Here is a 27,263-nt window from a genome sequence, read left to right as displayed (position 1 = left end):
ACTTGGAAAGTAAAAAGTAGCACAAATGCAACCTCGGAAAGCTGGAACCAGAGCACAGAGAGAGCCATGCTATGGTGACATAGAGCAGAGTTAACCACGCTCAACTGATATTTCTTGAAAGTGAGTGCCAAGCTTGACAGTCTTACATAAGCTTAGAAGCATAATAACAAAAATACCTCTACCTTTCCATGATTTACAGCTGGGGACTAACTCAAAATCAGTATCTTCAGACCTAATGTCACACATTGAAACACTCAGACAGTCAGTAAGTGAGGTACACACGTGCACGGCTATTTAGAGCTTTGAATACAGGTGAGAGGACATGGAAAACTAACCTAGAGCATACAGGTAATCACTGCAGGTCTGAAATAGAGCAATCGGTTCTACTTCCAGCAAAGACATTTCTCTGCATTGCTTTGGGACAGAAAAAGACTGAACCATTGTAATGTTTCTCAAACAACAAGAAATAAGGATGTTTATGAACGTTGTTAGCCCAACGGCATGGTGATTTTTCTAGTTGCAAGTGCAATACTACAATTTTGAACCCTGAACCTTGTGATTACCACATTAATGCTTGCTTCTTGTGTGTGGCATGTGTATGTCGACATAGAAATTGATTATTTTAATGAAATATTAGACATAGAGAATTATATTCCAATTATTATTATATTTTGATTATTAGCCTTAATTAAGGAGCAAAGTTATCCAACATGCAAATCATTTAAAAATAATCTCCCCCTTTATCACTCAATCAAAAAAGTTTAATTGACAGATTCAGCTGATTTTCAGCCAGGAACATTAGGAATCTTTAAAATCGTTAGCCTAGTAGAAATGGCTCAAGAGTAACTTCAAAATAGCTTCAAATAACTTAAATGGATTACAATGAATGTAAAATGAGTGCATGTCATTTTGCAATAAAATAATATGCTTTTTGAGTCTTCCACAGAAATCGGACATACATTCAAATACACAGTACTTTTGGTTTGTTTTATAGATTAATTACTACAGATATTATAGATTATTATTATTATAGATTAGAAAAGCATTTTATGAAAAGAACTCCTTGCCAACTATGAAGTGTGGGAAGTGAGTACATCATGCTTTAGGGTTGTGTTGCCACCAGTGGCACTGAAAATATTGCAGGGGTGAAGAAGAAAATGGATTCCACAAAAGATCAGCAAACACTATACAGCTCTCAATAAAAAAAATGTTTATGTTGGCCAAGGGCTCCCAAACTTTTGCATTAGGCAATATTCTACATTTACAAACTATTCAGTGATTAAACAGGCAAACTGTCTATTTTTAAACATTTGTACAGTTTCTCTTACTTGTGTTTAGTGTTTCGTGCCAAAGCTTCAAGATTGGCTGGCCCACCCCATACAGTCCCAAATATATATTTTTCAGTTCTCAGGGCTTCCTCCAAAGGAAGTTCTCTTCCGGACACCACCACGTTCTTTATAGCCCTGATTACAGGAGCCGATCCCTTCGTGAACTGGCTTAGCCACTCTTCAGCCTTCACTAGGGAACTTTCTGAAGCAAGAGGTGAACTCAGCACTTCGTCAACTAGTCCAATTTGCCTCCCCAAGTGTGGATCAACTTTCGTTGCTCCACCAAGCAATTTTAGGGCATTCTGGCTGCCAACAATTCGGACAAGCCTTGCAGCACCACCCCATCCAGGGACCAAGCCCATGTGTTTATGGACAAACTGGATCACAGCATCAGAGGTCATCAACCTGCCAGCAGAAATATATATATATATATTTTATTTTAAACAGACAGAAACATCAAATCTGATCGACTACTATGCCATACACTATATGTCAAAAAGTGCGTAGACACTTGCTCATCTAATCAAATGTATTGATTTCAATGTATTTTTGTTTTCATTTGTTGCAGTAACAGTCTCTATGTTCTAGGAAGGTGTTGGAACATTGGAACACTTTGAGGATTTGACTGCATTTGGACACAACAATTCAGGTACTCAATGGAGCTTAATCATCCTAACTGTGGCATAGCCCAATTCTAGCCAACATTTGGCATTGGGCATGTTGACCTTTAGGCTTATGTGCAGCAGCTACAAATTTGTTCTGTCTGCAATGAAGCAATTTTACCTAAAGTCACAGGCAGTAGTGAGTTCTGCACCTCCACCCAAGGCCTTTCCTTCAACCAGAGCCACAGAGATGAGAGGCAACCTAAACTAAGAAATAAAGGTAAGCTTTGATATATAGCAACTTCAGTATTACATTTAAGAATTTTTCTTTTACAGAAGCTTCAACTTCATGTAGGCCCACCTAAGCAGTCTTGTTAGAGTCTTCTGCATAAACTTGCACATTTCCACACCATCCTGAAATGAAGACAAAGATAAATCCATCTTACTTTTTATGAATATAAAAGACAGCCAGCTTCCAAGGAAGGATGCAAAGAAATCCACAACAACATAATAACGAAGAAAACTAGTGGTTTCAGCTATAGGTTAATTTATCTCATTTTACCTCATGACTCACTGTTGCACATAGCATTGTTTCACTTGACCCTCTGTTTGTCCATAACCCTTTACATTTGATTTTATTCTATTTGAATCTTTTTTCTTTACACAGTATTGATATCTAACCTGGCTGAAACACACTAGTGAATACTTTTATTTTTATATCTATAAATACTGCTTTATTTATAAATGTGCAAATATGGCTGTCTTGATTTAGAACGAAAGCAGTGAGGCATTTTTTAGGTGGGGGGGAAAAGATTAACCAAACTAAGTCAGGGTTTTGAATCTGATGCGGGCAGCTACGGGAAGCCAGTGAAGTGACCACAGCAGTGGAGTGACATGGATGAATTTAGAAACGTTGAAGACGACCCATGCCGCTGCATTCTGGATAATGCCCCTGATGGAGGGAGACCAGCCAGAAGAGAGTTGCAGTAGTCAAGTCTCGAAGTGACGAGAGACTGAACAAGCATCTGGGCGGTCTCTCTAGAGAGGAAGGGTCGTATTTTAATGTATTCTGTCAGAATCTGACAGAGAGTTATCCTCTATAACCTTTAATGCTTTAATGCGCTTGTGCTCTGTTTGTTCCAGTCAACTGGGTGTGAATGTCTACAGGACTAGATGCCTGCATGGCATGATATGGTATTGCTATTATGTATAATGAGCTACTGTGTTCAATGTGCAAACATATTTGGCCAATAAAGCCTGATTCTGATGTAGCTGATTGCATCAAATTATCCTCTGAAACTTTGTAATAAGATATTTGAATGTGCTACTTATCAGAGACAATGCTGGTTATGTAGATCTCAGTTTTTCAGGAACTGTACCTGTGGGTTTGATATTGCTCTGACTGCATTCAGATCAGATCCAGAGCAGAACATTCCAGCTGCCCCTTGAACAATAAGGCCTTTTCCTTCTGTCCATGTCTCCAGCTCACTCACCCGCTCCTCCAGTTCTATCATCATGCTTCCTGGAAAAGACACAACAGGACAGAACTGACTAAAAGCTCAGAACGGAAGTGAAGATCAAATGCCATGTCACATTATGTACCTGAGAAGGCATTCTTGAGTGCAGGATTATTGACAGTCATCACTGCAATGCCTGACTCCTGTTTCCGAAGATCTATGGAGCCTCCTGAAAACAGCCGGAGTTTCTGTCGAATCTCTTCCTCCTGTGGGTTACTAGCGTTGGAGCTGAATGTGCTGCTCTGCTTAAAAAACCTTCCCAAAGCATTCCGTGTGCTCTGGAGTGGACGAGCAGCAGCACACAAAGCCATCCTACTGTCTCCACTGTAGGGGTAATGAGAAATATCCCCTCTATCATGAAGGATAGTATAGTCTATAATATAAACACATGCATATTCATACTATTACAAGGTCTATGAAAGCACAACACTGTAAGTGGTACAATTACTCAACATGACATTGCACATTAGTGTCGCTAATGACCTGAGAAGTTTTCAGTTTCCCACCCACCATTCAGACAGAACTGTCACATATTAGGAAATACAGATTGTAATTTTATTATTGTTTGATCATGACACATCCCAGAGACTGCAGAGTGGTACTTGTATGTGGATTTAACCTCCTGGGATGCAGATTTTTGCTTGGCATGCATTTTTAATTTCTCATATTTGGGATTAGTAGGACCTAACAAGAGTTTTTTGCAACAAAAAAATTATTAATAATAATAATAATAATAATAATAATAATGTCCTCATATGAGGCCAAATGGTCAAAGTTTTAGAAAACCAAGTATTATTATGGCTCAGAGAAGCAGAAATGAAATGTCCCCATTGGAGCACACAGGGTCTCAAGAGGTTACTGTGCTGGCTTCATGTTTCAGTAAGTCTGAAATGCATAAAACAGCCACATTAGGCTAATTCACCTACACAGATCTACAAGCACCATCTCTGTGCTCTCTTCACTGTACACAGAACCACCTCTACCACTGAGCAGAAGAGGACCGTGGAAGCCCTGCGTTATCAGACCCCCTGCCACCTAATTCACCGATCTGATAAACGCGCTTTAAAATAAACACAAAAATGACTCTGAACTTTACAATTAACTGTAATTATAATGCCTGTTTTACCGGCTGTTCAATACGACATTAGCCAGCAGGCTACAAGCAAAGCCCAGGCTAAACAAACCTGCAGGACTCGTAGAGTGTTTACTGTTATTCAGCCCGCCGGAAACTGCAGTGCTGAACTTCAGATCCGCGCCCAGAGTCAGCATTCCCTGTGATTCCCTGTGATTCCCTGTTCCGGCAACACGTCGGTCAGTACGCTTAGCTAACTCTTTTTAAAGATGAACTTTTTAACTATTTATTTATATTTCACATCAACGTTTAAGCAATTAAACACGCAAATGAAATCGATATCGGGGTGGAAGTTAGCTTTACCACTAGAGGGAACCAAACACCATATGACACGTTGTGGTACCAGATCAGGAGCAGTTAGGCCTACTTCTAAGGCATGTGTCTGTAGGCTATGTCCTGCTAATAGGCTGTGCAGTGGCTTATTATTGCAGGAGACTTGCCCTGAATTCAGCCTAGGCTATGTTTACATCTGGCCTCTTTATTCTTCAAGTAGAAACAGTTTTAAGCTTTTTTGCAAGACAGAACACTCATGAGAGTAAAAAGACAGGGATACCTTGGCCAAATTTACTTTCCATATGCTTCTTTCCTGATCCTTTTGTTTCCTGCTGTCCTGAATGTGTAGTATTGGTAAGGTAGTATTGATTGATGATCCATTCACCAAACCAAATACTTATGTTGTAGTGTCCTCGAAGACACGTCACTTATAAGATTAAGATTACTATACTACAGTTGTTAATCACACTAACCAGACTGACCTGCACACTGTTAATGTCAAGCTGGCTCAGAATTTCTTAATGTTCACTGAGCTACATGTGTCTATGTAACATGCACTGAGTGTCTTCCAGGTCCACAGTCCCAGGCCTACACAGATAGGCCTCCCTTGATGAACTGTGCAAGAGTCTTCGGCAGTAAGGAAAATAATTCATCTATAATTCATCAACTGTATATCTCTGCAGGGAGAGTGTTTTTCCTCTGTAAAATATAATTTTACATTAGAACAAATACAAATAATCCTAAATACAATAGAAAGCAAGACGTGTGCTAGGTAAATGATCAATTTGGTTAGAAGAACAGGTTTGGTTGCTGCCGTCTCTGTGAACTCCATCTATGATTTGGATCTGTTCAGTTTCACCAGCAGCTCACCTGAGTTCCTTTAATGGAGGATTGATTAGGTAAACTAGTTGTTGAGTAGTAAGTGTTAAGACTTACTGTACTGGAATATTTAAGGAAATGGTTAAATGAACACTGTGAAAATCTGAATATATTGCTTATTTTATTTGTTCTATTGTTGTTTTATTTGTGTTTATAGATTATAGATATGTTAAGAAACATATGCATATTGTCTTATTTTTAATATGATCCCTTTACAGCACTACACGCTATATATGTACACTAAGGCTGTAAAAGAAATGGAGATTTGATGAAATTTCATTCAGCATCAATATACATATTGTACACTCACCAAGATATACAAGGATAACGTGTACATCTACTCATTCATATAATTATCAAATTAGCCAATCATGGCTGCATGCACTGCACAAAACCATGCAGATATGGGCCAGTAGCTTCGGATATTGTCAGATATTCTTAGTAAGTTTGAGGCATAATTGTTGTTGCAAGACAGGCAGAGATTTTTAGCTGGTTCAAGCTGACAGAAAGGCTGTGGCAACTAAATGTCCTCACAGAGGCCAAAGGGTCAAAGTAAAAAAATAAAATAAATAAATAAATAAAATTTATCACAGTGCAGAGAATCAAGAGGTTATGGCGAATGGGCCACAACAGCAGGGAGGTTCTACTTCTGTCAGCCAGGCACAGAAAGCCAAGGCTGCAGCGTGCACAGGTTGACCAAAACTGGACAGTTGAAGTCTAGAGAAACTTAAAAAATTCATCTGGTCTGATGATTCTCGATTTCTGCTAAGGCACACAGATGGTAGGGTCAGAATTTGGCGGCAACAGCATGAATCCATGGACCTGACCTGCCTTGTGTCAGCTGTCCAGGCTGATGGAGGTGGTGTAATCTAGTGGGGAATGTTTTCTTGGCACAATTCAGGGTATGTTAATACTAATAGATCATGGCTTGCATGCCACAGTCTCGTTACTGACCATGTGCATCCCTTCATGACCACAATTTACGATCTATTTCTATTGGCTACTTCAGCATGATAACTTACCATGTCACAAAGCAAATATCATTTCCAACAGTGGGTTTTGCCATTCTTCATTGGCCTGCCCAGTTACTGCATCTGAATCTAATAGAATGCTTTTGGGATGTGGTGCAACGGGAAATTTACAGCATAAGAATCTGCAGGGAACATGGACCAGAATCTTGAAATAATGATTCTAAAATCTTGTGGAATCCATGCCACAATGAACTGAGATTGTTTTGAGAGCAAAAGAAGGGCCTGCCAAATATTAGTGTAGTGTTCCCAATAAAGTATTTATTGCTTGCTACCTACAACACAGTATTATGTATATAGTGTATCTGTGATTCAGCATTTACTCTGCATTTCTACTGTAGAGGATGACAGAGGAGGTAATATATAGTACAAATGGTTCTGTAGTATAATTACGGAGGAGCAGAATGAATATAAAAATTAATATTAGTGTTCTCCGGGAAGGTGTTACTGGCACAATGTTTTATTGGACGCAGAACCACCTCACCAAGTCAGATATGTATCACGTCTTTTTTTCTTGAGCACATTCTGAAACATACTTTACCATAACAGCATACTTAGCAAAACAAAGCAGCATTTTCACATTGTGTCAAATAGTATTGCAGTATATTGGATTGTATTATTACCAGCATTCTAGCTTGAAGCTAGTGGTCTGATTTCTGAGAAGTTGAATCTCTGACCTCACAGTCTTGGATATTTGTTGCATGCAACCTATTACCACACCCTCACATTGATGGACAGTTTAGGTGGCAGTAAAATGCCTATTTCAGGTTGTGTGAGTGACAGCATGACAGATGCTCCAGCTCCGAGGCCTTTATTTACATGGCTTTACGCTTCCTGGTGGGGAAGGGCTGTGGGAGAAGAGACTGAAAGGTTGATGAGTTGGTGGTGGGGAAAAATGTGGCAAACATGTAGGAACAGCCTTTGTTCTAAGCTTAGCTGACAGGATGCCACAGCTGTGATCAGATGTTTTAGGTGAATATCTGGGTGTTGAAGAAGAATCCTAAGGTAAAGAACAATGATCTTTAAAACGTTAAGGGTCCTGCAGCAATCTGATGAAGCTTGCTTTGCATCATTAGGCTGTCATTGTGAGCAGATCCTGATAATCACACTGAATTGGTCATTCCTACGCAGACACCTCAACCGGAAAAGAGGAAATTGTGCCTGACTCCACTTCAGGAAAGGGACGTAGTATTTATATCACCATTGGGATAGGATTTCTGGCACCAAAACATTGTCACACCCGCTATTTTGGTCAAAGGGTACCACGTTACAGCTAGGGGTTAGGTGTCTCAGTGCTTGCACTTGGTAGAACCTATTGACTCTCGGCTGTTAAAATATCCCCAGACAGACTGACAGACTACTAAAGTTGGTGACTGGCCAAAGTGGTGTCCTAGATGCTGAAATCAGAAGCCCATTTGAGATGATTGATTTGACATGGGACTGTCACCCATCACATAACTGTCATAATGGCAAAGCCAGAGGATGTTGCCTAGCAGAATACTTCAGATGTGTGTCAAGGTGTCTGTCTGATGACTGTCCTAATCAGTGTCTGCAGGCAAAGAATGCATTTGACCGGACATTAAAATTCGACCTTGTGTTGAACAATCAAGGAACGGAAAATGGGGTGTTGTACTCACTTTATTTTTGTTGACCTGATAAAAGCCATTGCATTTGAGATAATTATTACTAGGAAACAGCGGTTGTAGGCTTTATTTTTATGATATGTATCACCTCAGTTTAAGCAGTTAAGAGTGAGTTTATAATGCTAGTCTTTTTAATACAAGTCATGTTTTATAAGAGTCAGGAAATATAAGAAAGGATTTCATTGCAGTTGTCAACACTACAGCTTCACGGTATGGTTAAAAAAAAAAAAACTAGGCATCTAAAAACATGGGGAGAAATATTACGGCAGTTTTCAGGTACAAAGAATGCAAATCTGATCATTGGTTTGTGGACACAGCCTTTGGTATGAACCATGGAAATAGGCAGCTGCATTTCATGATTCAAGATGGAAACAGATAGCGATACGCTTGATATGCAGACTATACAAAACCTGTAATTAATACAAAGCAACAGTAAGCCAGGCTGTAACTTGCTAAATGAGCTGGATTAACAGTCATTGTTGGTATGTACAAAGGTAATCAAGAAGAGATGAGGCAACACTCAGCTTGGAAGGCATTGAACTAATTAATCATCAGTCGTATTTTCACATACGCTCTCACATGATGACTGTCTCTGTGTGAAAGGCGGAGTAGGTGAATGTTTGCCGTGGTGTGGCGATTGTGGGCTGTGCTGTTGGTGAGGGAGAGGGAGAGGATGTAGATGAGGTGGAGGAAGAGCGGTTAGCCCAGCGCGAGGGCAGACGTCTTTTTGCAGGACAGGCTGGACGCGAGAAACTCTTCTTGGCGCTTAATGTGGACTCTTTGTTTTGCTGTAGAGACAAACATTTTTGAAGAAATCTTAATGTTTTATGCATAGATGATGTGCTTTAAGCTGCCAGAAAGCTCGGTCATCCATCATTTATCAGCTTACTTTATGATATTCAAGCATTCCTGGCTTTTACATTAAATTACTGCTGCGAATGGCCTCCATTTTAAGCAAGCTTAGATAAAACAAAAAGCTTAATCTTTCTGTTTGATAGCCTTCAGAGTGGCTGATTTGCCTGTGTAATCTACAAAAGCAACCTGTGGCGAGCTGTTTCTCTGCTGGCCGGATGGAGATATTTCGGTAATTGCAGTAAAAGCCCTGCCTCCGGTCTAAGAGCAGTTTCCAACAGGGCTAAAGATGAAAGGTTTCGATTTTAGACCTGGTAATGGTGCCAAAATGCTGTGCCACTATTTTATTTTATTTCAGTGGCTTAAAGAAAATGTTTCACCTCTATAATAAGAAAGGGCATTCATTTTCTGCACATACCAGAACTGAATAGTTCCTAATAGTGATGTGCTTGGCATTGTGCAATCTGGAAATATTTTTGATGGAATTCAGCTTTAGGAATTTTAATTGTGCTTTTTAAAGGTTTTTTGGAGTCAGGGTATTTTCCCTGATAAATTCTAAATATTTCCAGATGCGTAAAAAACTCACTATAGCGCTACAAAAAACCCAGATATAAAACATTTGCTTTTACAGTGCGTCTCCAGACCATGATAAAGACCGGTGAATAGTTGTTTTAAACAGTCTGGGCAGTCTTGTGTTTGCGAATGCAGAACACACACAGAGGAGACATCTACACCTGCACCTCATATACTACACCTCCCTCATTTGACCTGTCTAGTGTGTATTTAGATGTTTCTGCTTCGGGGGGAGATACCAGTGTGACTGTATGAGGTTTTAATGATGTTTCTAGGCATGTTTTTCTATGCACTGGGGTACTAACCTTCACAGTTACATGTGCCTCTTTGTGGGTTACGGCCTGGTGGTGAGGTGTGTGTGAGAGTCTTTGACAGGATCTAGATTGATGCTGAATTTCCAGCATATCCAACAGCTCCATGAGGTCCTCCTCCTTCCCTGGACTGGCCTGCAACTGAGAGCCTTGCTGGGATCGTCCCATATTTTCGTAACTCTTCAAAATCCTCTCCACTGCTCCATAGTTGGACCGAGACTCTACTGGTCGAGGGTAAGCAGCCAGAGTCATGGGTTTCCAAGGATGTTCGTCTAAAACTCTTGACCTGGTATTAGGTGTGTCCTGCTGTGTACGCTCAGGCTGTTTAGATTTTGTTTCAGCAGGATGCTGACCTGAGCCGTCAGACTTTGCTTTACTGGGCTTATCTGTCTGCTGTTTCAGCTGTGGTGTACTCACATCCAAAGCAGTCTGATCGAGTCTCACACTTGCATCAAAGTGAGTGGTAGATGTCCTGTGCTCCAGGCACAAAGGCTTTAGTTCCCTGTCTTCTGTGTGCACTGGCAGGCATACAAAGTTTGAGTCTTCATGTTTCACTGCTAGATGCTCTGATATGTCTGAGGTAACCTTCTTCTGTTTCAGACCCTGCTGCAGAGGTGGAAGGTCAGAAATGGAGTTCCTTGTGTGGCGCTTTAACTGTGGTGATGTCTGAGGAGCGGTCTCTGCACATTTGCCCTTTGGAAGCTGTACCATGAGATCGGATAGCACATCTGTTGGATTGTCCTCAAAATACGATAATGGAATGGCAGTGGTACTGTCAGCTGTGCCGTGCACATCTGTGGAGCTGAAACTGTCCTCATTGCACTGAAGACCCATGCCTGCCTGGAAGAGCATACGGTTGAACTCAGCCGTTTTCCGTTCTAATGTCTCATTTCTCAGAGAGACTTTGGTATTGATACGAGGCGAGGTTTTGTCCAGAGACTGTGCAGAGTCTGTAGCCATGCCCCTGTGTGTTGAGTCCATGAGATGCTCTCCCTTCACGTTTTGTTTATTCTCTACACCCATTTGGGTTTGACTGCTCTCAGCCCCTGCAGCCGCAATGTTAACATCTGAGAGGCATTTTTGGACAGGCACATATGTGGATGACTTGCTGCTGCCAAACCTGCTTCCATCACAGGACCATTGGCTCTGGCAGCAGCTGATATTGCACTTGGAATCAAGAGGCACTGAGCAGGACACTATCCCAGAGTCTGTCAGAATCTTTCCTTCGTTCTCTTGAAGCATTGCCTCAAATTTCCGGACTATGGAGGGGCTGTTGCACTTTCTGTGAATGCAAGGGCTTTGACACCCTCTGTCTATGGGTGGTTCTGGTGCACTGGTGTCTACTTCTTTGGCAGGGGAACTGTTCAGGTACCAAGATGTGCTCCGTACAGGGATAGGAGGGGCTTGTCTTTTCTTTAAGGGCGGCTTAATGTCACTTTCAGTCCTGCTTGACTCCTTTTTGATGTCCTCCCAGTTGATCCATTTCTGTGTGTCAATGCCTTGAAGATCCTTGCACCACTCAGTCAAGTTGAAATCAGTATCGCCTGTTTCCAACTCTTCAGTCATTTCAACCTCTTCTGGAAAGAACGCTGACTCTGTGTGGCTTCTGAGGTAGAAAATGAGGGATGAAAACCATTACCCCATGAAGCAAGTGCAGAGCAGTCTCAATTTGTGGAAAAACATATTAGGAATTACCTCTTGACATCAGACTTCTTTCTGATCTCATCCTGGTAGCTGCACAGTTCCTCACTTACCCTGGCTATTTCTTTAAGAGCCTAGGACAAATTAAATAACTCAACTGGTCAGATGGTATACCGACAAACCACAGTTCTGCCACAGATAAAACTTGTGCAAAAGGGTTGCAGAATAACAAATTATACAGCAGCGCTGGGATTGTGAAACTAAACGGTGGCAGGAACCCAAGTCATGTTTAACGTGACTAAGTATTGTAAGCCAAGAAAACTCACAGCATTGAGAGCCATTGTGTTCTTCTTTTTATCACTTGCACAGTTGATGTCCATGCTCTGAAAAGCCCAGAAGGGGTTGAGGAGATCCTCTTGTCCAGTCGACGCAGGCTTGCTCTCAAGTCCTTTACTCAAACACCCATGCAGCATGTCTTCTAGCTCTGCAGTATTAATGGCCTCAAGTTCCTCATGCTCATACTTCCCAGAGCTAGGCTGCTTTGATGGCCCACTTTGTACATGGCACCGCTGGTCATTGGGTTCGCTGCAGTTATAACTGGAATCAGTGCTGCTGTGGCTGTGCTGCGTGAGAGGCTCAGAGTAGCTGCTGCCTTGAACCTCTGAGGGGTCAGTTAGAGAACTGGACACAGTGCTGGCAGAGCGTGTGCTGAGCCTTATGGCACTTCTTTGTGCATCTGCGTTTGGTCCAATAGCACCTCTCTCTCGGTGGGTCTTCACTTCATTATACAGCTGAAACAGACAGATAGACATACATGAATCACACACTTAAAAATATCTCCAGACTGTCATTTATACACACAATGTATATCTTCTTGTGTAAGTGCTCAGAAAAATAAGATTCAGTTATTGCTTTCCTTTTCTGTTCATTTGTTCTTTTGTTGGCTTTGAATTTGTATTTGGGAGGCCTACAGCTCACGTTTTTTCAAAGCGTATTGTTCCACTGGTTAAGCTCTCGATCCAGTTCTCTTGTGCCATTAAAAAGCTAATCTCTTTTCCAAAGAGTGTCAGATTTAAAACCATTCTGCTAGATATCCCCAGGGGTTCGGTAATTCCATCTCCCCCCTTTTTCACCACCCACTAACAGCCCAAGACTGCAGCAGAGTATGTCTTAAATCAGTCATACTGAGCCTATTCTTACTTTACGCAATAAGAAAACCATTACAATGTCAGCAAACAAAACTGCTGCTCAGTTTCTCCTATTTTATGTATCCTGGTGCAGTAAGGTTCAACATAGCATTCCGTTGTAGGTAACGATATATGCCTACTTCTGACCAGCAGCTGTGTTTTGTTCTGGATCTTGTGATTATAATAGCCACCCTGGAGCTGTTGCTCTGAGAAAAGCTTAATTGTTTTGGTGTATTGTCAAGCTCAGCAACAATCTAGGAGTAAGTTGTAAATGAGCTGGACAGCATTTCAGTTGTTTAGACGACCTTTAGGGTGTGGCAGACTGTATCCGGGGCTTGGCATCCATCTGCAGACTTACCTCCTCAATCTTACACTGCATGTCCCTGAGCTGATTCTCCCACTCCTTCCTCTCCAAGTCAAATCGTTCCAGCAGCTCGGATTTCTCCCTCATCCAGCTTCTCTCGGTGTGCTCCAGCCGGCAGCGCAGGTCCATTGCTGCAGTATGGGTGTCAGCCAGCAGCCTCCTCTGCTCCTCTCGCTCCCTTCTCAGTGTATCGCCAGTCTCTGTACTCTTTACAGTTCCCACCACTGAGCTATGTCCTTTTGTTTCCAACTGCAGAGGGGAAGAGTCAAGTATTCAATGAGTACCACAGGGAAACAGGGGTATGTGGAGGATATTTCGAGGAAAAAGCTAGAACGCTTTTTGAGGAAAGGTGGAAATAAAAGGGTTAGGAGGACAGGAAAAGTCTGAATGGTTGGCACACTCTGGGGATATAAGGGACTTGCTGTCCTCACACACATCCTATAAGATATTTGGCCAAAGCCAACTCGCACACACCTGCATGTAGATGCTGAAAGATTCCATATGCCATAGAGAGACATGGCATGACATAAAAGGACATGGCCTATATGACCCTCTATTGAGCACTGATACAATACACACTATGTTTTTGGAAAGGGAGATCCATTTGTAATCACTACAAATACACCATAAAGACAAAAGAACACTTTGTGCAACCCCAAGAAAAGGGTATTGATGAGAATAAGTCATGGGATACATAAAAAAATACTTAGTTACTGTACATCCCCTGGAGCTCATTTAAATCCATCATTAAGAAAAGGATGGAATATGGTACATGTGCAAATGCCATTTATAGTGGTCATAGGTGTATTGGTGGCTTCACTAGTCTCCTTATTACATGGTCACTCAGTTTGGGAGGACAGGGCTGGATGCTCTAAGCAGATTTACACATGTGCCACATTCTTTCCATTTCTTAATGATGGATTTAACTCTAGGCAGTGTTCAGTGACTGGGATTTTTTTGTATCTTACCCCTGACCTACACTCTTCAATAAGCTTTCTCAGGGTTGCATCAAGTGTTCTTTTGTGTTGATGGTGTATTTGTAGCCAGGAATACTGATTTAACCAGTGACTGGACCCCTTGAGACACATTCACTGCAGTCCAGTGATCTACATTTCACTAGCTGTGAAATGCACCAATAGCACAAAATGTCTTCACCTACTAGCACCAATTGTCTGGACCTCTGTTGAAATATGTCACTTTAAAGGGGGATAATATTTATGCTATAATTTTTTACATTATATATTTTTATTTACTTGTCTTTCCTTTGTAGACATCAATTTCACTTTTTAAACAATTCTTTAGAAAATTCTTGTATTATATTGACCATGGTTCCACTTATAAAAGCAGTATGGTGGAGGAAATATCCAACAGGTGAATTCTCTTTATAGGCACTGTATTATTAGAACAAAGACAAATAAACATAAATACAGTAAACAGTAAGACATTATTTAAAGGTTATTAGTATGTTGGGTAGAAGAACACTGGTCTGGCTACTGACTGTATATCACTAGCCTCACATTTTTGGAATATTTTGCCTGTGTATTTTGGTTACTGGTATTTGAGTTCATTCAGATGTGAATAGGAGCGTAGTGATTTATGGGCATGCCTTGGGTAGAAGTATAAATCATGGTGTTGTGTCTGCAGCAGTGGCAGGTGTTTAAACAGCCTGCTTCTTTGACTTGGTTAACATATTCCATTGAGCTGCTCTGAAAACGGAAACCCTGCATTCCTGTCAAGAATCTTGTGTAGCTTTCCTCAACACTGACCACGACAACTACTTTAGGTGACATGATGCTTATGTCTTGAAAAGCTGGTGATAACTTCATTGGCAGCCTTGTATCAAAGCCTTTACTTAGATGTGGTTTATGGAGCAATGGGATAAAATGAAAAGCTCAATTAGTGTATATAGTAGTTTGCAGTGCAATGGAACTTCCCAACTTCTTTAATATACCAACTTTTTTGTGTACTATCGCATGTAGCTTTTTCATAGCTCATTATAGAGCACACAAACAACACTGTAGTAAATAGTTACGGTAGTGGTCATAATGATTTTTGACTTTGTACAACAACCCCTTTAATATGTTTTTAGTCTCAATAACCAGGTAAACACATGCTGAGTTATTCGCCATCTGTCCCAAACAGCAAACACTGACAGAAATAGGACAGCTGTTCATAGCAACAAAACCGGACTCAAAACGGGCCTGTACAAACAACGTACCACTGGACCATGAAAAGGGTTAGGACGCGGTCATTATGTGCATGAATCCTCCTAGGAGGACTGGCACAGTGTGTTGACAAACCAGCGGCATGTAAAACACTGCACTACTTATTTTGCGTCATGCTCAGGCTTGAGGGAAACAACCTGCTGCTTTATAGCTCAGTTTAAAATATGATCATTGCTGTGGCTCTGTGACTGAGGCTCTGTCTCTGGGTAAGAGTGTCACAGAGGCGGCCCACTATAAATAGACAGCAAGACCAATGCTTTAGCATCTCACATTCCTAAGGGTGGGGCCACAGGGACACATAGAGTACACCACTTCTGCTTTAAAAATCAAAAATATGCAGGGAATATGCTGGCAAATACCCGGTCATGCATGCTTGGTGGTAAACCAGGGACGTCCTCTGAGGCTGCAGTATAAACTGCGGTAGGATGTGGATTGCAGTTTCATTCGACTCCTCCCTGGATTCTATTATCTGTGCCAACCAATACTTTGGCTTGGTTTGTGCAACTAAACACAGCTCCTTTCTGCATTTCTTTGAGAGAAACAAGTGCAGCAGTGGTTTTGTGAGTAAACCGCCAATAAAAAAATGACAAAGCAAAAACACTTTCGCAGCCATCACAGTCCATTTGTCTAGATGCAGATATGCTGATTAGGTTATCCACGAAAGATACAGCTAAGCTTTTGTAACATCTTGGCCATAATAGCAGAGACCTGTCTCGATTGAAGATCCGAGGCCAGCATGGACTATCCAGACAAATCTGTATCTAATATCACAGCACTTCCTGACTGAGGTGCGTACACCCCTACAGCATTCCACAGCAGCACTCCTCTCCATCTCCTCTGCCCAGCCCAGACTACACTGCACTACTGTATTAGGAGAGCCTTCTAGCGACTCACTCAAAGCTCAATGCATAAACTACAGAAGGGGATTAAACCTGCTTTCCCTGAGGACAGTAAACACACTAGAGAAGTCTGGACTGTGTCTTTATAAGGGTGTCACACACAGGAGTTCTGCAGGAGTAGAACCAATCAATACGCTCTAGAGTTTAAAACAGACGAAGAGAGTGAAAGTCTGAAATTCTACACTGCCTTTCAGTCTTTTTAAAAAATCTAAAAAAAAAAACAGAATGGCTTTTTTAAGCATGACAGCACAATAGTCCTTGCATTGAGAATAAAATTGGGTTCGCGTACAACAGTCAAGTGCATATATGACCCAGTTTGCAGATGAATGCACATACGGTATTACCAATACCAATGCTAATATACCGCAGAGAGTCCAATATAATTTTATCTGGTCTAGTTTTAAGCTACATGCTCCTCCTTACAACAAACTGCAGTGGTTTGGGTTCAATCTAGGCCAAATGTCAGTGACTACCATAAGGGTAAATTCAGGTCACATGGGACTTCAGGTCATATAGGGCAGTGTGTTATACTGTAATATGGGGCACATGCTATAGACTCTGAATAGGACCTTATATTTAATGTCTTCAATGCTAGAAATGACTTTTGTAAGTGAATGATCTTATTTACAGGATACCGTCTTTTCATCCATAACAACAGTGAATACCTGGAAAATGGAGAAAATGGAATTTTCTTAAATTGACCAAGACATTCCTTAAGCCACTCAATCTGTCATCAGAGGGTTGAGTGACCCATCAACCAGCTGATGTTGGAGCTCTAGAGACCAAACATACATTTTTGATAATAAGCACTGAAAAACGTAAGGGCTGAACACTGGGTATATCATGATGCTGAAGTTGCTGAGCAGTTAGTGATATTCTCAGAGGCACAGATGATGGATAAGGAGTACTATAAAAAGTGATGCCTCGGTTATAATTATTATTTTTATTATTCTATGTAGTGGTATCCACTACATGGAGCTCAAGCCCTGGCTGTTAACTGTAAATGTGGAATTTGCTGGCAGCTTCAGATGTAAAGGTGTTATTATCATGAGTAACACAAACTCTCATCATGGTAATTTAAAATACCATGACATATTTGGAAAGTATTGTGATATTGAAAGGTATCACTGTTAAACCAGCGCTGTTTCAGCTTAGCCACATTTGGTAATCAGTGGAAAGGACAAATGCAATGCTTTGTAAGGATTTGGGACTTCGCAGTACCTGTGCGATCCTGCATTTGAGGTCAGCTCTCTCCAGCTCCCAGGCGCAGCGGTCCTTCGTGTACTGCAGCTGTAAATCGCTCCGTTTGCCCTCTTCCCTTTTCACCTCTAACTGCACCTCCTCCAAAACCGACTTCAGATCCAGCAGTATCCTCCGGTTCTCTCCACCCTGTGTAAGCAAAAGCAGGTGATCAAAACCCAAAACTGCCTGTAGCCCCCCACCACCACCATCACACTGTACAGTGACTGTACATGATTGACTTTTGCTCCTGTAACACCTCCCTTACACAACCTCTTGCCCCATTTAAACCATGCAAACCAAACCCCAATTTCCTCCCAGTTCATGCATCATTACTTGTATCTCGGCCACTTCTCTCAACAGAACCTCCTTCTCCCTCATCCACTCGTCCCTCTCCTGCCCGTGTCGCCTCTTCATCTCCTCGAGCTTCTTCTTCAGCCGCGCGTGCTGACCCTGCAGTTCACGCCACGGGCTCTGACCATCACAGCAGGCTGCTGGTGCGGGGGGAGCCTCCAAAAAGTGAGCCCCTCTTGCCGGAGAGGGTCTGGGACTTCTGCTCCTTCTCCTACCACCTTCTCTCTCCAGCCTGGAGCAGGGGACAAACTCCCAGCCCTGCGCTTTGCTCACATATCCTCCTCCTCCTCCTCCTCCACCACCACCACCACCAGCAGCACCAGCACCAGCACTGTTGTGCAGCCCAGACCCGTTCCCATTCCCGAACGCGCTCCACATCACTCATGCGCTCCACACGCCTCCAACAGAAGTCGGCTGAAGTCCTCCATCAGGACCGGGAGCTGTTGGTGCTGCTTGTCCCCGAGTCCGCTTCGCTGCCTCGGCCATGTCACCTCAGTCGGCCCTAGCCTGAACACCCGGGCTGTCCTCTGAACACGCCAACGGCATGAGAGAGCCAGCGTCTTCACTTACATCGTTTTTAATGTTATTTAGGATATTTATTTACTCGCTCCAAGCTGCTGCCCATTTACTCAGCCGACGGAAAATGACACCGGTTCAAGAGTCCACCGCTCAAAATACTCGGAGCCCCACTGATGTAAGAGTCCGGGGCTATTTTTACTCTGTAACCATATGACAGCCCACTCTGCTCCTCAGCCACGGCGCGGACAGCTCCGTATTTATCACAGGTAGCGTCGCAACGAGCATCCCCCCCCCCCCCCCCTCCCAGCGTCGTTCCGCTGTGGATTAGCTTAACGTAGCCTCACGGCAACCATTCGGCCGCTTTGCAACCATTTGGCCTCTGCAAGGCCGCCACCGTCTGTTATTTACCTCCACCACGCTCAGTCCGTCCGCTGCTTTCAGTAAAAAGCGTACGTACAGCGTAAAGCGGCCCCGGGTGTCTTACCTTCCAGCAGCTGCGACGTGTCTGTATCCAGCCCAGACGGACAACTTAGCCTCGCTCAGTGAGGCTCGCTCGTTAGGACGTTTGGGCCTGTTTAATGCTATGAAAGGTAGTTTCTGGTATGTACGCGTGCGTGTGCTAGTCCATTTCCGCGCATCCCTCTTCCAGCTGCTTATAACGGCCCACATGACTCCAAACACACTCCTCCCGCCCCGCAGCACACACAGCTACTACCACTGCAGGCTCCCCAGTCTGCACCCGTGTCTTCAGAGCCAGTACACCACCGATGCAATACCCACGAACAGTCTGCTTCAAGTGTCTGAGCAAGGGTGTCCTGTATGAAAAAGCTGAAAAGGCATCCTTGGATATTTTGTGTGTGTGTGTGTGTGTGTATGTGTGTGTGTGTGTTTTTTTTTTTTTTAATAAGAAGTAGTAAACACAGCATCTGTAGCTAATCAAACATGAATTACACTTCTCTCCCTAACTTCTGTTATTTTCATAACATAAAAAAGAAAACTAAATCTAAATTATTATGACCTGGGCAAAATGTTGGCCTCCCTGTGGGTTGCAAAGGCTCCACATTTTTGACCAGTCTCAAATTTTGATTAGAGATATGCCACGACTGTAATAAGGAACAGTCAGCCGAGTCAAATTCCCAAGCTTTATACATTCTTTGACTGTATATACATTTTCTACTAAAACTCAGCAACCATGGGCTCCACTAAGCAACTGTCTGAGGAGCTAAACACAAAAGTAATATAGGCAGGGGAAGGTTGGGGAAGGCTATAAATGGGTAGCCACGCAACGTCTTCAGCTTGTGTTTTTACCATGTAAACTGTTATTTAGAAATGCCAGTTTAGGGGAATTGTGGTGGTTAAGATAAGATTGCAGTGGTGTCTCAGCGGTTAGAGCGCCGGGCTATTGATGACAGGGTTGTGGGTTTGATACCCGGGCTCGGGAAGCTACCACTGTTGGGCCCTTGAGCAGGGACCTTAACCCTCTCTGCTTCCCGAGCCCTGGAGTTGGCTGCCCACCACTCTGTGTGTGTGTGTGTTTAAAGTGTAGGGAAGAATGGATTCCACAAATACCAGCAGGTCCTGGATACAAATATCAAGCCATCAGTGAAAAGACTGAAGCTAAAAAGAGGATGCCTTCTACAACAAGATAATGATCCAAAACATACCTCAATTTTTTTCAGGATTTACAATACTGATTTAATAAAATCTGATCAATTAGTGTACTGTCAACATATTCAACAAACAAAATCAGCATACTATGTTTACCCTGATCATTTATAAATAGATGTATGTGCTATAAACTGTAATTCTGCAAAGCAAACAGTATATTAGAATATTTAGTTTACTTACCACATCAACAGTAACTGTAAAGATGATTTGTAGGCATCACTGTTGGTTGAAAGTGTGTGTTTGGTTGAGTAACTGTATCCCATGCGTAAACAGATGAAAAGCCTCCTGTACCTTGTACAACCTTAATGACATGTCCAAAATAAATCGAAAAAGGAAAACAAAAAATGTGACTAAAAAAAGGGAAGGGGAGTGGTGGGCTTACAGAACAAAGAAAAGGGTAAAAAGAAAGACCAGTTTGAAAATAGTACCATATGATAGGGAGGAGAATAAAACAAGAATGAGGATGAGCAAAATGATAGGCTGGAACATCTAAACGAGTGGATGTGAAATCATTCAAAACAAAAAATGAAGGAAAAGCAAATGTGGACAGAGAGAAAGTCAGACATTGTAAAAATGTAATAGCACTGATAAATCATCAATAATTACCTACTGATTAAGTCTACTGTACGTATTTCTAATAAATCATTTATGTACACAATTCAACTTTTAACATTTGACACAAAGTGTTAATGTAAACATTTAATCACAAAGTGTAAAAAGCTTTTCACCATCAAATATTCCACTTCTGTATCAGTGCTAGATAAAGAAGGAGACATACAGAGAGAAACAGTGACTGATGATTTCAGGCATATGTAAGAATAAGCGCTACATTTCTTTAGACTTACAGAGAGGGGCTCTTCACTTTCCCGGTCTTCTGGTTTAGGAACATCTAAGCGGTCGATAAAGCTCTGGAGCTCCTTCCTGAAAGCTTTCATCTGAGCATTTATGCGGTAGAGAAGCTCATGCTCACGTATTCGACTGCCTTCTTCATCCTCGTCCATCCGGCCAAACAGCTCACCATTTGTTACATAGACCCGTGCTTCAGCGATGATGGTGCTGGTATCAGCAATCAGTCTGTCGATGGTCCTGCTTAAACGCTCTGCCTCTATGCGAATATCAATCATCTGCTGCCGGTCCTTGAGGCTTCTGGATAAAAAACGGCTCTCGGGGGAGTATAGGGAGCGAGTGGGTGTGAGGCATCGGATGTTGCGGACTTCCTCTGAGTCGCTCTCTCCACCGATGGGGCCTTCCCGTTTGCGGTGCGGCGGAAGACGGGAGGAGTCGTCGTCACTCTCCCTGCGGCCTCCATCACTCTCGGCATCACTGTCCCTGGGGCTGTGGCTGCACGGTATGGACAAAACACTGTATTGCAGTTATTTTAGTATGCATTACAATTGCATTGCTATGGAGACCTGCTCATCAAAGGTAAAATCTAGGGTATTAATATTAATAGATATTAATGGGAGGTTTCTTTTACAGTCTCTACTTTTCTGAAATGTTTTAAACTAAATATTTGACTGTAAAGGATCTGATAATGATGTCAGCTACTGACTGGATGATTAAATATAATAATAATCCCAAAGGTATTTAATGTTCAACAGGCCAATTTTGATGGCTCTGTTCCCCTCTAGCTGATGTTTGGCATTGGGCATTGACATGACATTAGGCTCATGTGCAGTTGCAAGAGTGTCCCACTCCATTGGCAGCGCTCTAATGTGTACAGTATTCATGCTATGTGCACTTTTTACCAGTTGGTAAAATTACCATTTGGAGATTGAGATCTGAGTTTTGGTTCCTGTATAATGCCTCTTATTTTTTAATAGTTCTCTTCATAAAAACACAGAAACATGGTGTGTACATGCTAAAAGGTGGCCTAAAGTTTTACTGTCAGGAAACTGTACAATGGAATCCTTTAATCCCTTTGTGTAAAATCAGTAATTATTGCCATGTTACTGGCAATACTTTCAAAACACCAAAAAATATACACATCAGTCAGTGTCCACCAATATCATCAGCCAATTAATATACTGACCGGGCCATAGTGTGCACAACTGAATACCTTTTAGCTGGAGTAGGTGAATTCACTATAAGAAGACATGTCTATCAATATCTAGAATATCGACCCTGCATATGCTAATATTACAACAATAATAACCCCATGCTTCGGTTTCTTTTTCATAACTGCCTAATACAAACTTGTTTCAAAGTCGTATTCACATAATTATAAAAAGTCTCTAAATAATAAGTATTTTAGATTAATAACTGAAGGCTTAAGCAGATAATAAACAATAATCTAGGATTTGAGAAGATACAAAACAATTTATTGTGCTGCCTTACCGAGGACTGGGACGGATGCCCAAGTGTGAGGCCAGGTCGTAGCGCTGCATGTTGGAAAGCAGCACACGGTTTTCATACTGCAGCTGCATCACCTTCCCACTCAGCTCGTTGATTTGCAGCCTGGCAGCCTTCAACTCCTCTTGCAAGGCCTCGGTTTTAGCCCCATCCGCTGCCGCACCTGCACTGTGACGTGGACCTTCATGCGAGCCGGCCTTGTACTTGAGTTTATTTAGCTCACCCGTCACCCGCTTGTTCTGCTCTTCCATGTCGGCCAGGTTGCGACGCAGTAGCTCAGCTTCATCCTCCACCAGCTGCAGCTGCTGTCGCAGCTCTGACAGTGCTTCACCCTGCTCTCGGGACGATGGGTCCGCCGAGCCCCCAGCCAGGTCGTCCCCACGCATGTCGTCCAGCTCTGCTTTCAGCCCACGGTTCTCCACTTCCAGCTCCACAATCTTCCTGCCCAGGATGTTGGCTTCTTCCTCCACAAGTCGAAGACGCAACTTTAGCTCAGACTCCCGCGTGGTAGGAGGGCCACCAGCCTCGCCCTTAGGGAGAGGACTGTCCACATCACCATAGAAAGAGCGATACTTCTGGAGCTCCTGTTCCAGACGGTCCTTTTCTTTGTCTATCTTAGCCATCTTCTTCCTCATCAAAACAGCTTCTTCTTTAATGAGAGCCAACTGGCACTTCAGATCTTCATTTTCCTCCTGTGGAGACATTTTATCACATTTAACACAACTGCTGAGAAATAAAGTAACTTGGGGAACTTTGGGGAAAAAGCCCCTCAGGGTTATATGCCCCCTTTGTTGGGCCCTTGAGCAAGGCCCTTTCCCCTTTCTCCAAATACGTGCACCTTTACCTTTATTCAAATAATGGGGCTAAATCTAATCTTGACCCATTTAATGAAAAGGTTTAATCAAATTCAATCTTAAATTTCAGCTGAATCACTGCCTAAATTAGGTCAATTGATCTCTTTCGTGGTTTTGGATTATTATTGGTTTATGCATTTATATTAGATAATTTTTAAATCTAAATGACAGTAAATATGCTCCCTACAGCAATCTTTTTCTAGAATTATGCATTTTAGCTTTTAATGCAGGAGATGAGTTTATAGGTCAGCAGAGTTTGTTCCACACCTACTTATTTTGCAACACTTACATGTATGCTATTACAACTGAATTGCTGAATAGCTGTTCCATTTTATTTTCCCTGTTTGTAGGTTTATGCCACATCATCCTACGGTGGCTAAACGAATACACAGATAGGTTTAGCTTTACAGTACATAGATGTGTTTTTAAAGAGGGCATTTCCCTAATTTTTCCTGATAAAACAGGTCATTTTATTAATCAGCCTGAAATATGAAATGAAGTTATGACATTTCAGTGTAATCTGTCCTAGTGTAACAGTAATGGATATTGTTGCTATGTTTTTACCTCTGTTGGGGTCTGTGGAGTCCTCTTTTCTGACTTCTGTGCATCTTTGCCTCCTCTCCGCTTCAGAGACGCCTGATGAAAACATTGGACATTAAACATGCGACATGCGTACTGTGGGTTATATAATATTTTATGTAGCATTTTATGAGGCATCTCTTATAGACAACTCTTGTGTAGTGCTGTGCCTCAGTTTATTCCCTTTGAATACTTAATGCAAAAGGCCTCACCTCTTTGGCCTTCTCCAGCTCATTCTGTAAAGCCTGCTTAGTCACCTCCACCTCAATCAGCTGCTGCCTCAGTCTTTCATTCTCCTCCTCAGTTTTTGTCCTTTTCTCCTCCACATTTTCCAGCTCATTGTGCAGTCTCACAGACACATCCTTTGCCACCTAGAAAAGGTTAAGAGAGAGGGTGGGGGTTAAGTGTTAAAATGGCTAAATAGGTTTCCAACTTATTGGTTACACTGCTTTTAGAAGTTACCTTTAGCAGTTTACTCAAAAAACATATTTCATATTTTTTCTCCTTAATTCAAATGTAGTTTATTCACCATTGCATGTCGAGGTTTTGGGATTTTAGGCTAATGCAATTGTGTGTGTGCTCACTAGTCTGTATGTGTACTGCACGGATGGGTTTAAGGTGGAGGTGTGTTCACTTTGTCTAATTCAGGGCCAATGATGTGTCCCACATTACGTTCTTTCCAAGTAACACCTGAATCCACCCTATAACAGTGGATACAACATCCAGGACTGCTTTCACATTAACACCTAAGGCCCATTACAATCTCAATGGCACCTTTAAATCCTGCTCCAGACTCCGCAGAAGCTCTCCGTCAATCTCGCCTGTTTCTGCATATCGCATGCGCTTCCGCTCTGCCTTTCGCAGGCGATACTGGAGGATCCTGCAGTTCTTGTTGGCTCTCTCCAGCTCTCTGCGCAGGTCTTGCAGCTGGTAGGCATCCTCCTCGTAGAAAGTGTCTCTCATCTCATCCATCTCTGCCCGCATCTCTTCTATTTCATGCTGATGAATTAAACAAATTACAGTATCATCAGTGACAGTCTATGTCCTCATGATTTCATATTCAGGTGATATACCCTATTTGCGATCATCCGGGCTTACCTTGAGGTCATCATTTTCATCACTCAGCCTCTCAATTTCAGCCTGTAACTCCTGGTCCATCTCAGACTCAGCCTCAGGAGGCCTGTCTGCTGCCTGAAGTGACAGCTCCATCTTCTCCTTGGGAGGAGAGTTTGCTGTCTTGGGCTGCGCAGCTCCTTCTTTCTTCAAGCTCTTGTTCATGTGAAACTGGATCAGCTCAGACTGCAGGCATCCCTCCCTCCAGAAGCCAGGACCACATCCCACAGGGTGTTTAGCTGCTTGCTTGTTGCCAGACGCTGCTCCCTCTGCTCTCTGAGTCTTGCCTTTACCCTGGGAGGATTTGGAAGAGCTCGGTTGATCGGACACTACGCGGTAAGGGTCACCCTTCAAAGGGGAGTCGTCGGTGCCCCCTGAGTCTTCAGTGGAGCTGGTGCGCTCCTCGATCTTCTTGGTCTTGTCTGCTCTTCTCAGAGTGGGGCTTTGAGACGCGGAGCTTTTGCCGGACTGCTTGTCTTTGGGCGTGCTGGCAGGAGAGCTGCTGCGGCTGTTTCTGCCGCCGGGCTTCGAGGAAACGGGTTTGCCTTTGGAGGGTGTTTTGGGTGTAACGTCTTTGCCTCTGGCCGGGGAGGATGCTCTCTGCTGCTGCTTCATGCTGCTATTGTCTGTCTCCCGCGGGCCTTCGCCAGCGCCCCCTGTGGCCGGATTCATCGTCGTTTGCTAGTGCTCAGGTGTCAACCATCGTCCATTCCGCTCCTCCGCTGCCCTAAGGAGGGATGGATTTTTGCAAATATAGACTTTAACACGAACAAGCCAGAAGTTTCTACCTGCTCTAGACATCAACACCACGGTGCGCAGTCTATCCGGGGCTCGTAATGTCTCCGCTGGCTGCTATTTGTGCAGCCTCTCACTCGAATTTTCCGTTCCACCTTAAATGGAGGGACAGATACATTGTGGTGCCGCTCGTACGCGAGACTAACTACTGTACGATTTAAGGTGGAACGAAAAACACGAATACTGAGCTTCGTCTAATGCCGTCTAATGTCGCTAGCTTAGCATAGGCCACTCGCCTAAACAGACATACCGCCTGATGTACTGCATAAATATATCATTTACTCGTAGAAATGTCATGGCTGTTGGATTTCGCAATATCATACAACTTATATTTGAACACATCATAAACCGGTTAAATCTGACGAGCTGATGAAGGCTATGGAAACACTGTCATCTGTCACACGGAGGTGCGCTGGTGTCCATTATGGAGGCGTCGCTTTTACGCATGGTCTCTCCTTAAACACTGGAATAAACTAACACATGGTTATAGACAGACTAGAGAGGTTTGGATATGCAAGTAAAGCCGTGTTTAATGGCAGTATGTCGCGCCTAGACCGGTGTTCAACACCAGCTAACACTGCCCTCATATCCAGTGACTCATGACTTAAATGTAATTAAAGGGGTTATTAACAGATTGACCTGCCAGTCGTTGGATATGCGTATTTTTACTGTATAATCTAAAAAACAAGAGCTTAGCGGCGTGTTTGTGGGTTATTATCTGTGATTTATGTTCCAGGTTCCAGACCAGTATAAACCAGAGTACTGGTATTATTTCCAGTGCTCAAGAGCCTGACTGTAAACGTGTAGCCTTGACTATAGCTAGGTAGCCTCTACATAGACTAGTATTCAGTCCTTCTGTTCAATGGTTTACCCATTTCTGTGATCATTTCTGAGCTATTCAGGCCCATATAACGAGAACCCCGTCGTTTATAACCTTTCCAAGGTGACCGATTAAAAGGACTAGATTACAGCTGTAAACAGACCACAGCTTTCTCTGTCGCCTGTTTGATCAACAGGCAGATCTACAGAAAAGAGACAGTCAGTCATAATCTACACATCCGTCAATTCATAAAGCTTAAGAAGAAAGGCCTTACCGTTCAGCATCCCATCCTCTCCTGCACTCTGTTGAATGGGGTGATGGAGGAAGAGAGAGGGGGGGAGGGAGGGGGGCTGCTGCAACAGCACCACTGAACGACAGGAGATTACGTCACCGAACGGGCGGGGCCTCGGTTATATGGAGAACAGAGAAACCTGTCTGACATGGACATGATGTAGCCTACTAAAATTAAACCCAGTATTTAAAGCATGAGCCATAGCTCGACCAAAATTTAATCAG

General features: G+C 42.8%; 2 protein-coding genes across 5 annotated transcripts; both read right to left on the bottom strand.

Annotated features, from left to right (window-relative positions):
- Positions 1 to 1,195: 1,195 nt before the first annotated feature.
- echdc1 (enoyl CoA hydratase domain containing 1) lies at positions 1,196 to 4,661 on the bottom strand. Of its 2 annotated transcripts, XM_072678859.1 has the most exons (6): positions 4,632 to 4,661; positions 3,533 to 3,771; positions 3,310 to 3,452; positions 2,292 to 2,344; positions 2,112 to 2,192; positions 1,196 to 1,733 (listed from the first exon to the last, which is right to left on the bottom strand). In XM_072678859.1, the coding sequence occupies exons 2-6, from the start codon at positions 3,756 to 3,758 to the stop codon at positions 1,325 to 1,327; spliced, it is 912 nt and encodes a 303-aa protein (XP_072534960.1). In that variant the 5' UTR covers positions 3,759 to 3,771; positions 4,632 to 4,661; the 3' UTR covers positions 1,196 to 1,324. The 2 variants fall into 2 exon arrangements, with proteins under 2 accessions (XP_072534960.1, XP_072534959.1); XM_072678858.1 differs by having other exon boundaries at positions 3,533 to 4,642.
- A 3,793-nt stretch (positions 4,662 to 8,454) lies between these two features.
- Positions 8,455 to 27,081, bottom strand: LOC140556214 (microtubule cross-linking factor 3-like). 3 transcript variants are annotated; one of them, XR_011979717.1, is made up of 9 exons: positions 27,022 to 27,081; positions 25,118 to 25,859; positions 24,794 to 25,018; positions 24,232 to 24,390; positions 24,005 to 24,076; positions 22,572 to 23,278; positions 21,080 to 21,575; positions 20,415 to 20,723; positions 17,755 to 17,843 (listed from the first exon to the last, which is right to left on the bottom strand). XR_011979717.1 is itself a non-coding variant. In XM_072679867.1 (9 exons), exons 2-8 carry the CDS (start codon positions 25,802 to 25,804, stop codon positions 20,985 to 20,987), a joined length of 2,352 nt encoding a protein of 783 aa, XP_072535968.1. In that variant the 5' UTR covers positions 25,805 to 25,859; positions 27,022 to 27,081; the 3' UTR covers positions 20,667 to 20,723; positions 20,963 to 20,984. The 3 variants fall into 3 exon arrangements, 2 of the variants coding, with proteins under 2 accessions (XP_072535969.1, XP_072535968.1); XM_072679867.1 differs by lacking the exon at positions 17,755 to 17,843 and adding an exon at positions 20,963 to 20,990 and having other exon boundaries at positions 20,667 to 20,723; XM_072679868.1 differs by lacking the exons at positions 20,415 to 20,723; positions 21,080 to 21,575; positions 22,572 to 23,278; ... (3 more) ...; positions 25,118 to 25,859; positions 27,022 to 27,081 and adding exons at positions 8,455 to 9,190; positions 10,133 to 11,744; positions 11,834 to 11,913; ... (1 more) ...; positions 13,325 to 13,579; positions 18,030 to 18,838 and having other exon boundaries at positions 17,676 to 17,843.
- Between the last annotated feature and the right edge of the window lie 182 nt (positions 27,082 to 27,263).

This window comes from Salminus brasiliensis, chromosome 5 (genome assembly GCF_030463535.1).
Source record: "Salminus brasiliensis chromosome 5, fSalBra1.hap2, whole genome shotgun sequence".
Taxonomy (NCBI): domain Eukaryota; kingdom Metazoa; phylum Chordata; class Actinopteri; order Characiformes; family Bryconidae; genus Salminus; species Salminus brasiliensis.
Note: the sequence above shows the minus strand (reverse complement) of the source record. Positions and strands in the feature narration are given on the sequence as shown.